This window comes from Podarcis muralis, chromosome 14 (genome assembly GCF_964188315.1).
Source record: "Podarcis muralis chromosome 14, rPodMur119.hap1.1, whole genome shotgun sequence".
NCBI classification, from domain to species: Eukaryota; Metazoa; Chordata; class Lepidosauria; order Squamata; family Lacertidae; genus Podarcis; species Podarcis muralis.
The window spans coordinates 54,917,907-54,932,230 of NC_135668.1; the positions used below are offsets into that span (position 1 = coordinate 54,917,907).

At 51.5% G+C, this 14,324-nt stretch overlaps 1 protein-coding gene across 1 annotated transcript in view; it reads left to right on the forward strand.

Moving 5' to 3' along the window:
- Window positions 1–14,324, forward strand: part of GTF3C1 (general transcription factor IIIC subunit 1) — a 37,114-nt gene that overhangs the window by 6,136 nt on the left and 16,654 nt on the right. Inside the window, exons 7-21 of the mRNA XM_028705481.2 lie at window positions 534–692; window positions 1,033–1,148; window positions 1,254–1,596; window positions 1,988–2,199; window positions 3,732–3,874; window positions 4,042–4,195; window positions 5,244–5,347; window positions 6,085–6,254; window positions 6,379–6,627; window positions 8,755–8,900; window positions 9,267–9,364; window positions 10,308–10,404; window positions 11,544–11,721; window positions 11,861–12,002; window positions 13,102–13,237. Coding sequence (XP_028561314.2) covers window positions 534–692; window positions 1,033–1,148; window positions 1,254–1,596; window positions 1,988–2,199; window positions 3,732–3,874; window positions 4,042–4,195; window positions 5,244–5,347; window positions 6,085–6,254; window positions 6,379–6,627; window positions 8,755–8,900; window positions 9,267–9,364; window positions 10,308–10,404; window positions 11,544–11,721; window positions 11,861–12,002; window positions 13,102–13,237 — 2,447 coding nt within the window. The remainder of the gene's footprint in view (window positions 1–533; window positions 693–1,032; window positions 1,149–1,253; window positions 1,597–1,987; window positions 2,200–3,731; window positions 3,875–4,041; window positions 4,196–5,243; window positions 5,348–6,084; window positions 6,255–6,378; window positions 6,628–8,754; window positions 8,901–9,266; window positions 9,365–10,307; window positions 10,405–11,543; window positions 11,722–11,860; window positions 12,003–13,101; window positions 13,238–14,324) is intronic.

The window sequence follows — 14,324 nt, forward strand, 5'->3', positions numbered from 1 at the left end:
GGGATGGGGAACTTTCAACCCTCCAGATATTGCTGGACTCCATCTCCCATCAGCCCCAGCCAGCAGGGCCAATGGATATGGGAGTTGTAGTCCAAGAACAGATGTTTCCTGTCCCTGCTCTGTATGCAGGGGGCTGAACACTCCATGTTAAAACTGGGGGTGGAATGAGGCCTTTTTAAGGCACATCACCCCCAGATGCACAATTTCTTGAGATTCTTTTATTTACTGTTTATTTGTTAATTTTATTGATTTGCTTAATTTCTATCTCATCTTTCTTCCCAAAGGAGAAAAATTTGGGGGGAAAGAAAGATAATCAGTAAAAGAAAGTAAGTTACAGATTAGCAAAAGCATACAATTAAAAATAAAATAAAATACTTGAAAACAGTTGTGTATCCTGACAGCTGCACCCGCATTTCATGCTAGTTGTGTTTGATTTGTTTGTGCTTTGCCTGGAGCTGCCGGTTTTCTGCCTTGCTAAGTCTCCTTTTGTGTTTTGACAAACTGAGGGGGTATGCTTGTTCATTTGCTCCCAGGAACTGACGTAATGGTTCGCTGCCTGAAGCTAGTGAAGGAGTTTCGGAAGAAGGTGGATGATTACCATGATGACGATGACGAAGAAATGATCACCAAAGCCGTGCAGCCTGTGGACATTGTCTACGAGAAGGATATGCTGACTCAAGCGTATGAGCTAAGTAGGTAAATGGCTCAGGCCCCAAACATCTCAGGGGCTGGGGTTAGTGGAGGGGGCATCTTGGCAGTTCCTTCACCCTCAGAAGTTTGGGGGCGGTGGCCCGTGAGAGAGCCTTACCTGTGGTGGCCCCTGATCTGTGGAACTTCCCATAGAAGTGTGCCTGCCACCTTCATTAGACAGCTTTCAGCGAATGCTGAAGGCACACTCTTTACCCTGGCCTTTGACACTTGAGGTGTATATGTTTAGGATCCGCCTTATCCTTCTGCCCATCTGAACTCTCCTACCATTCAGCATCTTTGGGGGGACCTAGTGTTATGCTTTCCCCTCCTCCCCCTCTGCAGTTGAAAGCTGGGGGACCAAAGGCATTTCTCAAGCTGAACTCCGAGCCGCCATGCATGTGGGGAAGCTGGAAGCCAGGATGCTCTGCCGCCTCTTGGAGAGATACAAAGTGATCAAGGTAACATTTGTCACGGCCTCCGCTGCTGGCCTTGCGCACGGCCCCCTTCTTCAACGTGCAGGAAATGGCAGGTAAAGGCTGAGAACGGTCTTGATCCTTGCTCAGGGATTCATGGAAGATGAAGGCAGGCAGCGGACGACCAAATACATCACCTGCACGTTTGCGGAAGAGAGCGACCTCAGCCGGCAGTTTGAGCGGGAGAAGGCCCGGAGTGAGCAGCTGGCCATGGCCAGCGTGTCGGTGGCCCCCGACACCTCCTTGCCTGGAGAGGAGCAGCTCTCTGCAGCCGAGGAGGAGGAGGAGATGCCTCTGCTCTCTGAATCGGAGAATGAGGAGGAGGCGAGAGAAGGCGTGAAGCCGAGGAGCGCCAGCTCAGCGCCACTGCTCAGGCTCGGTTTCCGAGGAGGAGGTAGCCCGCGCCAGTCGACGCCAGTGAAAGGTACAAGGGGTGAGCTTTGGCCAAGAGGACCACTTCCTTCCTCAGAGACCATGTTAGGCTGTGTGTGTGTGTGTGTGTGTGTGTGCGTCTGCTTGCAGCCTTGAGGACAGCAAAGTGGTTTGTGATGTTGCAGAAATTGCATGACTCTGGAACAGAGTTTTTGATAAGGTCTGAGTGCTGAGCTCTTTCTCTGTATAAAGGGGGCAGGTGGGTGGGCTCCCCTCACAACTGGTTGTGCTTAATTAGGGGGGTTAGGATTGCTCAAGATCGCCAGAAATCCATGATTTCTCTAAGCATCTGACCCATTGCCTGTGATACAGCAAAGCTTGCAACAGTTGCTTGGTTGTGTTGCTGACCAGCTATACGTTTCCTCTCCCTCTCTGTCTTTTCTTAAAACTAGCCAAGAAATTGCTAGCTCCAAGGACCCTGGGGAGGAAGCTGTCTCCCTTGCGCCCTTCTGAATACCCAGAAGAGCTTCCCGAACACACGGCAAATGATGATTCTGCTTTGGACACACTAAAGCAGGAAAGTGGCCTCTCAAATTGTACCCATTTTATAGATCATGCTGGTGATATGGCTGTGGTTGAGGAAGTCAAGCTGGAGACTCCCAAAGTAAGAGGCCTTAAAGCCTGAACATTTGCTGTTAGTGTGCATGTTTTGGCAAACTTGGGGCGGAGAGTCTTTCGCAAGGTGTGAGCTGGGACGGGGGGCCAGAGTCACTGGAGGGGGGGGGTCACCTGCCTTGCCAAGCCTTCTATGGACAGCTTGGAGGGCCACTTTTGCTGTGGGTTGGCTGATGGAGGAGCCAACGTCAGGCAGTTCAGCCTCAGGGAGTGAGAGGGGATGTTCCTGGGGGCTTTTGAGCTGGCATTTCCACAACACAGTGGGCATCAGAAGGTGGCACAGCAATACATTTATAAAAGGGGAAGCCAGTGAAATTTATAAAAGTAGAAATGGAGGATCAAGAAGATAATTAAAAGAGGTGTGGGGAAAGGAGACAACAGGGGCGGATGGTTCGCAGGCTATGAAGGACTTGCTCATAAATTTATTGACAGCTTCACGAATTATGATAGCTAGGAAGTGGAAGGGGCAAGCAGATTCTAAAATGGAAGAATGGTATAAAGAGGTGTGGGATGTAGCTATTAAAGATAAATTAACACGTGCCATTAAGGTAAGATGGGGAATGTATCCTCAAATATTAATTTGAGGAGTTATGGAGGGTGTGTGTAGAATTTGCACTGTTGAAATGGAAAGGGGTCAAAACACTGCAAGAGGTGTTGAAATTTTGGGAAGTTGGATAGTTACAATGGAATGGTCTCGGGGGTGGGGTGCACATTTTTATTCTTATTTCTTTATGATTATTACTTTGTCAAAATAAATAAAAGACAAAAAAAGAAGGTGGCAGTGCTTCTGGGCTGGTCCAGGAAGTGTATCCATCTGTCCTGAGCCTCTACTTCGGCAGCAGGGCACTTGTTTCACACGCCAAAGGTTCCAGCCACAAAGAGCCAGGAGTGCATCGCAGGCCTTGCACACCACGTCTCACCTGGGTGTTGAAACCTGTCTCATACCCAGGGGGCACTAACTCCTAGGTCCCCAACACTCTCTCAGTCTGGGTGCACTGAAAGTCCCATGCTTGGTAAAGAACCTGTGCACTTCTTCCCAAACTCGCAAACTTCAGTCCAGCCCCAAAGCCACAGTCCCAAAGGGTGGATTCCCTTTGGGGTTGATGCCACAACCTTAGCCCACTAGCAAGTCTGCTTTTAGGGCTGCCGGGGCTGCCAATCGGCCAAGCAGCTGCTGAGCCCCAGCTGTAACCATCAAACTTGGCGGCTCTTGCTTCAGCCTCTACAAGTTCCACCCAATTTCAGCTACAGGGGACCCACAACTTAGGCGTGGTTTACTTCCGTGATTGCAGCTTTGTGCAGGTGGCTGGGCGATAACCTTGGTATAGGTTGCTGTGTGTGGAAAGGAAGTGGGTGTGCAGAGGAGGGTGGGGTGGCGGCCAGTTTGTCCAATCCCCCTTTCTCTCTCACTGCCGGAGGCTCCTCTTTTGGTTTCCTTGTCCCGGGTGTGGCGTAATGAGCGTCTGGGCGGCAGGATTTCACCTGGCCTCTATAAACTGTGGTTTTCTGCCCCTGTGCCAGAAAAGTTGTGATGTCAAGAAGAAAGAGAAGGGCTGGCGAGCCTCGGGCGTGGAGCGGTCCCACGAGACCTACCGCCTGCTGAAGCGCCGCAACCTCATCATAGAGGCCGTGCGCAACCTCCGCTTGATCGAAAGCTTGTTTGCGTAAGTCGGGGGTTTGGAAGCGAGCCCCAGCTTTTCCCCTTTGCCTGCCGGGCAGCCTGCTGCCTGCTCCACCAGGGCACATTCCACAGGGAGTGCGTTGGGCTCCTTGGAGGAAAATGTGGGATTGGATGCAATAATAAATAAGTGTGTGTATGCCCTTGTTGCAGCCTTCAGAAGATGATAATGGACCAGGAGAAGCAGGAAGGGGTTTCCACCAGGTGCTGCAAGAAGTCCATTGTCCGCCTAGTGCAGAAGCTCTCCCAGGAAGGCCTCCTGCGCCTCTTCCGCACCACGGTCATCCAGGATGGCATCAGCAGAAAGGTACACCGCCTGCCCAGGCTCCCCCTGGCATGTTAGCGTTGCCCATCCAGGTGATAGTGGGGGTGCAAATCTTTTCCAGCTAGTGAATTTGGGGAAGGGTGACGGAGATGGGTTGAAGTTCAGTCCTCCTAAATCAGTGGTTGTTAACCTGTGGGTCCCCAGATGTTGTTGAACTACAACTCCCATCACCCCTAGCTAGCAAGGCCAGAGCTCAGGGATGATGGGAGTTGTAGTCCATCAACATCTGGGGCCCCACAGGTTGAGAACCGCTGTGTCCTAAAGGGTCTCAAGGTACCCAGCGATAAGAAAGAGACAACAGCCTGAGTCCCCTGCCGGGGAGCCACTGCCGCTCATAGAATCATGAAATTGTGGAGTCACAAGGGACCCCGAGGGCCATCTAGTTCAACCCCCTGCAATGCAGGAATCGCAGCTAAAGTGTCAGGATGATATGTGGGTGCTAGCCGAGATAACAACCCGGGACTCCAGCCAGCTTTACAAGATTGATTAAGTCCAAAAACTATGTACAGTGCTCCGTGTGTGCTTATATGTAAATAAAGTAGATTAGCCAAAACGCTGAGTTACTGAAGTCTGTCACACACATGATGCACAAACTCTGCGGATCCTTAAGGGTCTGTAGGCATCGGTCGCTGTGATGTTCGGGCTGAAGAAAGCTTTTGAAGCTCCCGAAGAACCGACCAGGAGGGAGGGAACATGACAGTCGGGCATGTGTCTCTGCCAGGGTCCTGCTCGAGTGTAGGCTGAACTCCTGACAGCCTCCTCTCTGAAGACTCGGCCCACGGCTTCTCCCTCTCTGCTCTCAGTCCTGGCATTGCCGCCCGCCAGCGCCTCCCACCCAGAGTGGCCGTTCCTCCCAAGTGGCCTTGGGCTGGAGCTCAGAAGGCTGCCTGGGGCCTTGGGCAGAAGCAAGGTGTCTCCCAAGGAGCTTCACAGACAGGAAGGGGAAAGGGCTGGCCTCAGCACCGTGCCTCCTTTGCTTGGCCTCTCCTCACCAAGCCTGCTTCTGTGTCTCTCTGCCTCTGCTTGGCAGGTGGAGTTTGTAGTCGATCCCTCGGTGAATCCCAGCGACCCACTGGTGAAGAGCGCGATTGAGCAAGTTCGCTTCCGAATCTCCAACTCAAGCACCGTGAACAGGTAGGTGGCGGGAGGGGAAGAGGGTGGCAGGGGCTGCCAGCAGGAGCTGGGCAGGCTCTGACTGGCTTGACTTCCAAGCAACAGGAGGGCGTTCAGAACTGGGCAGCTCCTTCCCTCCCTCCTCCACCCCCTGGTGATTTGGGCTGGTGGACCGAGATCTCTTATTTATTTTATATGTAACGTATGTACTGCTGTGTCATAGAAGTACATCGCAGTGGTTCACAACAATATAAAATCATAAAATCATGCAGTAAAATCATAAAAAGTTGAAATCAAAAGAATTAAAAACAAACATCAGTAGACCATTGGTGTGTGTGCGCTCTTAATGGCCTGCCTAGGCCTGGCGGAACAGAAAAGTGGAAGAGAAGGTGCTCACTGAATCTAGTGGCAGGGTGTTCCACAGGACTGGGCCAATGACACGAAAGGCTTGGTTTCTCTCCCCTCTGGCTCCCATTCCCATGACACTTACCTAGAGGAGGTGCTTTCCTCCTGCCTACTTCCTGGTGGGGGGAGCCCCACACTCATGGGGTTTCTGAAACGCTTTCCAGTGCTCTACAGACACCAGTTGTCCCGCTTGTGGCTCGAGGAAACGGCAGGAGGCAGGTGGCTGCAGAAGAGCCATGTTCCTAGCTAGTTGTTCAGGGAATATTGTGGTGTTTTGGGGGACTGAGCATTGGAGCCTGGTTTGCACTTTCCTAACCCTGGTGCCTAGCTTCACTTTCCTTTCATAACTGCAGGATTAAAGTCCCACAGACGCCAATGTCTCAGGAGAGTCTGGATGAAGGAAGCCAGGAGTCTGGACTTGGGGCTGCCCTGAGGGAGATGGAGGGCTGCTTCTCTCTTTGCAAACCAGAGGCGGCTGGCAGAAAGGCGCGCGCTGCCAAGTTAAGCTACCACCCGGTCACAGGTAAAGGCCTTTCCTGCTTCTGCTGTTTCCAGCTTCCTGAATGGGGGGGGGGGTCTGTGTAGGGAGTGGTGGGCAGTAGCTCCTGCCTGTGTCTCTCCAACACAAACCCTCTTCTTCTCTTCAGTGCCAGGCCTTGGGCGCTCCCTGGGCTTCCTCCCCAAAATGCCTCGCTTAAAGGTGGCCCACCTCTTCCTCTGGTACTTGGTTTATGGGCATCCTCTCAGCGCCCAGCAGAGGAGATGGAGCTGCAGCCAGGAGGCAGCGGACAGCCTGCAAGGCCTTGACTCCAGCCTGCCTGGCGGGACGGAAGAGAAGGAGCCGAGAGCAGCAGCCGGGAGCCAGGAAGGCTGCGAGGCGCTTGGGGACCAGGCAGGTGAGGAATCGGGAGCAAGCAGGGAGTCCAGAGGACGGCTCGATGCTTGGTCTGAAAGCATTTCTCCATTGGTTCATATTTGAAAGTATTTTGAATAAAAGCAATGAAACTGTATAATAAAAAGGGAGTGTAAATCAGGGGTCAGCAAACTTTTTCAGGAGGGGGCCGGTCCACTGTCCCTCAGACCTTGTGGGGGGCTGGGCTCACCACCTCCCGAAAGCACCCCCTCCCGAAGGGCCCCCCCCCCCCGCCTATGCCACTCATGCCGCAGCAGCTGACACTGCCTCGTCTTCGGCAGCGTCGGCGTCCTCTCGGCAGGGCACAGAGCCCATGCCGCTGGCCTGGGAGGTGGAGACAGCCTCCGCGCTGCTCCCGCTTCATTCCTGCTCGGCCATCTCAGCGGGAAGGAAGGGGCGGCACTCAGAGGCATCCGCGGCTTTTGATCCTGCAGCCAATCAGAAGGTGTGCTGCGTCGCGGAAGTCAGTCTCCGCCTGGCAAGGCCTCTGCGTGGGCCGAATTAAAGAGCCCAGTGAGCCGTATCCAGCCCGTGGGCCTTAGTTTGACAACCTCTGGTGTAAATACTAATAACAGCATGCTACAGACAGGAGCTCAGCAATGAGTCTGGGGAAACCTGGGCAAAAAGGTTCCTGTTTACGGGGTGCCTGAAGCAGCTGATAGGGCAAAGGGATGGGCATCATTTCCACAGCAGGGGGGTAATGGCGGGAAGGGCCCGTTTTGGGGTCACTGCCCTGCGGTGCCCAGGAGGGGGCAGGACCACCAGGAAAACAGTCCCAGGGCATCTAAGGGCCCTCCTAGGGCTCTGCAGGGGCAGCAGCAAAGGGCTTTCACAGTGTTTGTCACTGCTATGTGCTTCCATGGGAAGATGCACGCAGGAGGGGCTGAGTGTTGTGCGCATGCTCCTGGGAAGCATCCTCTGAGTTCCTGACGGCTGGGCTTGGTTCAGTCAGGGAGGCCTCCAAGTGGACTCTGGGCAGCCCCAGTGCCTCAGTTGGGATCAGCTGCAGGGAGCCACCTGTGACCTCTGCCCAGCTGTGGAGCCAGCCTGGATTGTGAGATCTTGAGGGGCGGGGGAAGGATTCAGGGAGCCCTCGTGGAGCTTGCTGCCTTCTTTTTCCACCTCTTCCCTCTAGCACCAACCACAAGTCGGAGGGTTCTACCCCCCCCCACACACCTTAACTAAACAAGGGCCCTTCTCAGTTAGAGTCACCTAGGAGCTGGAGTAAATCCTGACATTCCTGTGTCACGGTAGCACACTGTGCAAAATAAATGAGACGTGACCTGAGTTATATGCATTTCAGCATGAATGGTGGCGAGCACAAGTTGTTCATGAACATAAGAACAACCCTGTGGTCCATTTCTTTCCCCATCCTGTTTGCACAGTGGCCACGTTGTAAAGTTAGAGGGAGAAAAACTTTTCTCTGTCCACTTTCTTCACACTTTGCATAACTTTATACCGTATTTCTCCGTGCATAACACGTCCCTATGTATAAGACGCCCCCTATTTTGGGGGACAAATTTTAGAAAATGGGGGGAGATGGCCCAAAGTTGTTGAGCTTTTTGGGGGGAGAATTGCCCAAGGTTGTTGAGCTTTGGGGGCGGTGTGCTGAAAATCACTAACCCGGATGACTAACGCTCACATTGCAGAAGCTGACGGGAATCTGCCCCCTCGCCAGCAATCACACGCCTAATTGCTGCAGCAGCAGCCAATCAACAGGAAACCTTGCCACAGCAACCAATCACCCACCCAGTTACCTCCCCCCCCCCATGCACTATCCATGTATAAGACGACCCCTATTTTTAAAAATTATTTTAGAGTAAAGAAACCTCATACACAGAAAAGTACAGTACATCTTTATTGTTCCTTCTTCCTCATCTTTCCTCCTGGGGGAGGCACTCCACCCCTTTCATCCTTTTGGTGGCTCTTTTTCCAATTTTCCCCTAGCTCTGCTGTATCCTCCTTCAGGTGAGGTGCCCAGTCTCCCCACAGTATTCCACACACCAGAGATCCATGTGTTGGTGTGACTCTCCCTTGACCCCCCCCCCCCCCGTGAAAGGAGATGGGTCTGTTGCGGCCGTGAGAACCGTTTTCTCTCTTTCCCTTGCAGTGTATGTGGACGACGCCTCGTGGAAGCGGCACGTCCCTCCTCTCCCGCTCCACCGGGAGTTTGGCCATGGCTGGGCTCTCGTCAGCGACATCCTCCTCTGCCTGCCACTCTCCATCTTTACCCAGATAGTGCAAGTCAGCTACAAGGTGCTGGGCTTCAGTTCAGGGATTTCTCTCGGCCGAAAGGCAGCCGCACCTCGGGGCTTCTGCTCCCAATTTCCCGTCAGTTCTGCTGTGGCTACAAGTTGCCGCCTGATCCTTTGGAGGGGTGGCAGCTAAATCCTTTGGTGGTGGGGCAAAGGCTGCTTGCCCCACCCAGGGGCACCGCTAGCCAAGGCCGCGGGCGGAGGTCCTGGCCAGCCTCCTTTGGGGGCCTTTTCAGCTTCCCTGCTGCTGCCACAGCCTTCCTTGCAGTCGTTCTGTTTTTTAACAAAATATCCCCGGGCTTCGCTTAGGAAAAGCAGAAAGTTAGCCAGACTTAAGTTACATTGAAATTTAATTCATAATTTTTAGGTAGATAACCTGGAAGATTATTTAAACGATCCCCTGAAGAAACACACGTTGATCCGATACCTTCCAAGGTCGATTCGCCAGAAGCTCCTTTACAAGAGGTAAGCATCTTCAGCAGGTGTAGATTTGGGCAAAGGGTGCGATTTCAGAGTAGCGGAGAATACCAAAGTTTTCAAAGGTCCGGCTCCACGAGCTCGGAATCCAAACCTGGGCAATATTAGAGCAGTGCGAATCATTCTCTAAAAAGGTAGAACGATCGTGTGGTTTTATAAGAGCTGACCATGTCAAACCAACACCACTCTCATCCTCTGCATAAGGTAAAATTTATGAATGCAACTGGGAGCAGAGAGAAAACTACTAAGGAAGAGGTGCAGTAAGATGAAGGGTTCAGAAAGGATCAGGGAGTCAAAGGCACAAATGTCAGGCATTGTGAAAGAACATCTCACTTTGTGTCTCGTGTAAAACATTCAGCAAGTGATGTTGGTCCTGCCTCTTTCTCTTCTCCTCTTCTGCCACCCCCCCCCCACTCCATTACATAGGGCTTCGTGATCACAGAGTTCAAGTCAGTAGCATAAAAAGCCTCAGCTTGCAATATAGTCTGTTCACTAAACAGCCATCCACCAGTGCGCCAAAGCCTTCCTTAGAGAAAGGAGAGGGAAGGGATTCACTGCTTTAGCCCCTATTGACCCAGAACATCATCTTGTGGGCAGGGGGATGTCTCTGACTTTCAGAGGTTGCCTTGGTGGTCTGTTTGAATCAGCTCTGAACTAAAATTGGTGGCCTGTAGACACTCCCCACCCCCCTCCTTGGGCCTAGGTCAGAATGTCTTGAACTGGGAGCCTGGGAGGGCTGTAAATATTCCAAAGGACAGTTCAAGCTGTTTGAATATGGGATATGTCAGAGAATTATGCATATTGGAAAACCTGCCCGGTCTTTCTCTTCTTTTTTTTGCGGGAGGAGAGGGGAGGTGACTGGTGGAGTGCCTGGAAGCTAACTGACAGAAATAAGTTGATGAGTCTCAAGTCCTCAATCTCTTCTGTACAGGAGATACATCTTCTCAGTAGTGGAAAGCCTTCAGCGGCTGTGTTACATGGGGCTGGTTCAGTTTGGACCCACAGAGAAATTTCAAGAAAAAGATCAGGTAAGGTTACTGCTACATATCTACACCTCCTCCGCTTGATGGTCAAAGCAGCTTACTTTTTAAAAAACAAAAAACAAAACAATACCTACAGGAGTAACGAGGGAAACTTCCCCTGTCCCCAGTAGGGAAGGAGACCCCCAGGTGTGTGTTCTGCCTGCCTCCTGTCCCTCCAGACTTGCAGGGTCACCAGATGCACCTGGGCAGGTAGGAGAGGTTCCAGCCCCGTCCCTTCCCTGCATTGGCCAGTTCACAGGAGCTGTGCCTGCCTCCCTGTGTTTCTCATCTAGTCTTCTGTTAAACGTTTGTCCTTGTTGATTAACGAGAGAAACCCTTTCCAGAAGAAAAGTGTTTTAGTCTGCGGCAGCAAAAGAAGGAAGCACTTTATAAAGATCGACCTATTGTTGCAGAAAGATTTGTGGACTGGAGTCTGCTTTGCCCTGTGTTACCCTCTCAACCTGGGGGGAGAGGGAGAAAAATGCCAACCCTTGAGGCCAGATAGGAATGAATTGCAAGGAATGCCGTCTGTGGCCGCTTAGAGGTTTGCAAAAGAAGCAGAGTGCCTATTTGCAACAGCAGCATTTGACGGCAGCCAAAGTGCCCTGACATTGCTAAGCAGTTACCACCTCAAGGAGGCAGAAAAGCCTATTAAAGTAATTGTGGCAAGTGAATATCCCAGTTTGCTCCTCTAGTGCAGACGTTGCGACAATTGATTTGCCACTTTTAGAAAAGGGAAGGGGTTGCAAAGCTGTGATGCCCATCTTGAGCCAAGCTGGGCCTCTGTGGGTCCAGGCAGTTGCTGGGCAGGCCCTTCTGTCTCCGGAGCTGGGATTGTTCTTTCCCAAAACACTGGGTTGCAGCTGGAATGGCCTTGAGCGGCTGCATCATATTGCTGGCCAAACAACTGAGCCTGGCCCAGGGTGGCCCACCCCAGCAACTCTCTTCGCAGGATGGCTTCACGAGGCTTGTGGAGATGCCCTGCTTCTTCAGCAGTGTTTTTGTGCGTGTGTCAAAGGAGAGCACTTGGCTGCTATCCAATCACGCAAGGAAGGGGCACCCTAGTTTTGACTTAACTCCCTAAATCCCTCGAGTCCGTCCTTGCTCGGTTGCTTTGCCCCTGAGCTTTTGTGGTTGTCTTGCAGGTCTTTGTCTACCTGAAGAAGAACGCTGTGATTGTGGACACCACCGTCTGTGAGCCCCACTACAACCTGGCTCAGAGCAGCCGCCCCTTTGACAGGCGCTTGTATGCTCTGAACACCCTGCAAGACGTGGAAAACTTCTGGTTTGATCTGCAGTGCGTCTGCCTCAATACGCCACTAGGTACAGAGCATATTGCCGCCTCTCGTTCCACCCTCTCCTGCCATATCCTGCAGCTCTCAGCTCCTGCCTCTGCATTCTCTGGCCCATGGCAGGGTTGCTGCTGCTGTTGCTGACCAGCTCCTCCTCTTCCTCCTTTCAGGAATTGTCCGCCACCCCCGTGCCAGGAGGGGCGGAGCGCAAACCAGCGAGGCTGGCACCACCCTGGACGTGGCGCTGGAGCAAGAGTCGGCAGCCCACAGGCACAACCTTGAGCGCAAGTGCGCCATGTTGGAATACACCACGTACGTCCCCTTTCCTCTGTGGTTGCTTGCTAGGAACGGGGCGTGTTGCAGAGTTGGGGTGTTGCTTTGGCAGGGCAGAACGCACCCAGGGGTGGAGGGTGACTCCCATCTGCCAGCGGAGGCAGCAGGGAGGAAAAGAGGAGCCCCCTAGGCATTCTCCAGGTATTAGCTGATCAGATCTGAGATGCAGGGGCTTAAATGCTCTTTGCTTGCACTGAAATGGACGTCTGTGTGTTCTAGAAGAGAAGCGCCATTGAGCCCTTTCTGTGCGGATTCACGCTCCTTGTACAGTCATATCTCGGGTTGCTAACGTGATCTGTGCGGGAGGCATGTTTGCAACCTGCAGCGTTCTGAAGCACCGCATCTGCGCATGTGTGTGATGTGAATCGGCGCTTCTGCGCATGCGCGTGATGTCATTTTGTGCTTCTGTGCATGTGTGAGCACCAAAACCCAGAAGTAACCCGTTCTAGTACGTACTTCCGGGTTTGGCGCGGTTCGCAACCCGAAAACACGCAACCCACAGAGTTCGTAACCCAAGGTATGACAGTAATAGGAGTGCAGCAGATAGGATCAAAAACGACGTAAAAGACTCTGGAAGGCCCATTGGGGTTTCCTACCCCTCTCCTTTTAAAGGCATTTCTTTATTTGCCTTTTCAATGTTAATACAGAAAAGGCCCAGCACAAAAACTAAGCTGTGCTACAGCTACTGCTGTCTGGAAGAATCAGGCACCCTTTCCTGAAGCTGGGTTAGTAGCATCAGGAAGTGAGAGGAGTAGGAAGTCGCTTGGAATCATAGAAATGTGGAGTTGGAAGGGACCCCCAAGGGACATCCAGCCCAACCCCTGCAATGCAGGAATCTCAGCTAAAGCAGCCATGGCAGATGGCCATCCAACCTCTGCTTAAAAACCTCCAAGGTTGAACACCTTCTGAGAAAGATCTTCGTAAGGTTTAGTCAGAAGTCACTGGAATAGTTGCATGGCAGGACCAAGCCTCCCCCCCCCCCACACCCACCCTGGTCCTAAGCAGAGCAGAGCTGGCCTTGGAGGATTCCTGGGCTAAGCTGTTCCCTTCACCGTGCCCTTCCCCCCCCCCCTTTCAGAGGACGCCGAGAGGTGGAGGACAACGGCACCATTCCTGGCGACGGGCTCGGTGCTGGGGGCTTGGATTCCAGCTTTTACGGCCATTTGAAGCGCAATTGGATTTGGACCAGCTACATTATGAACAAGACCAGGAGGGTGAGTTTTCCTTCCCAAACAATTCTTTTTAAAAACTGCCTCCTCCCCCTCACCCCACCCCAAAATAGATATCTTTTTAAACAATGCAGACGGTTGAAGAAATAAACTGGATTTTTTAGCACAAGCCGCTCTGTGCTAAATTTTGCTTTGACGTGCATTTTATTTTTGAGAGGGAGAGAGAGACTGCTCCCAGAAATCACCTTTTCAGCTGCCTGTATTTTCAGTGGCTATAACGGAAATTTATTTCTGAATGGTGCCGTTGTCCGCTAAGCACTGAAATCAACGGATTCTGAATGTTATGTGTGGCTTTCGGAGACTAAACTACCTGCCACCCCTGCAAAGTCGAAAGGACATTCTGCACCCCCCAGCCTGTTTTGGACAGGTGGGCACAGCGTTACCCCCCTCTCTTGACTCCACAGTAGCATGAGCACAGGGGCAAGAGCAGCCATGCGCTTTCCCAGCACGGAGACTGTTGTGTCCTTGATGGGCAAAAGCTTCTCTAAGGTTTGTGTAGGAAGCCCTCAGTTCACTCTGCAGCCCACATGCAATGCCAAAACCACACATTTCCTCCGGTGCTGCCACCTGGATTCGTCCCTCCTCCTCACTCCCAGGCAGGGTGGATTTGATTTAAATCAAATCGATTTAAATCACAATTTAAATCACAATTTAAGTCACGTCACTAGTCAGTAAGACTTGATTTAACTCATTTTTTTTTTTACGGAAAGACGCATTCTTGCTGGTATAATCTTAATATTTACAACCTGATGAAGGTTTCATTTTTGGAATAATAAATTTTCAGAGTAGTTTTTACAGTTATATCAAAAATTACTGATACGGTTATACTATTAGAAATACGTAGACAGATAATTATGAAATAATTGTTTATATTTGGACAACTTTTCTGCTGTACTTTATTGGAAGAAGAAAAATAATCATTTCCATAATAGCAATTTAAACTATTTAACTAAAACAGTAACATTATAGCATATGTATCCATGTTTGTTAACTGATATGGTTAAACGGGTTTGTTTGTTTTAAAAAAAACTTAGACTGAATTTAGCACACATGAAAAATTGAAAACAAATCC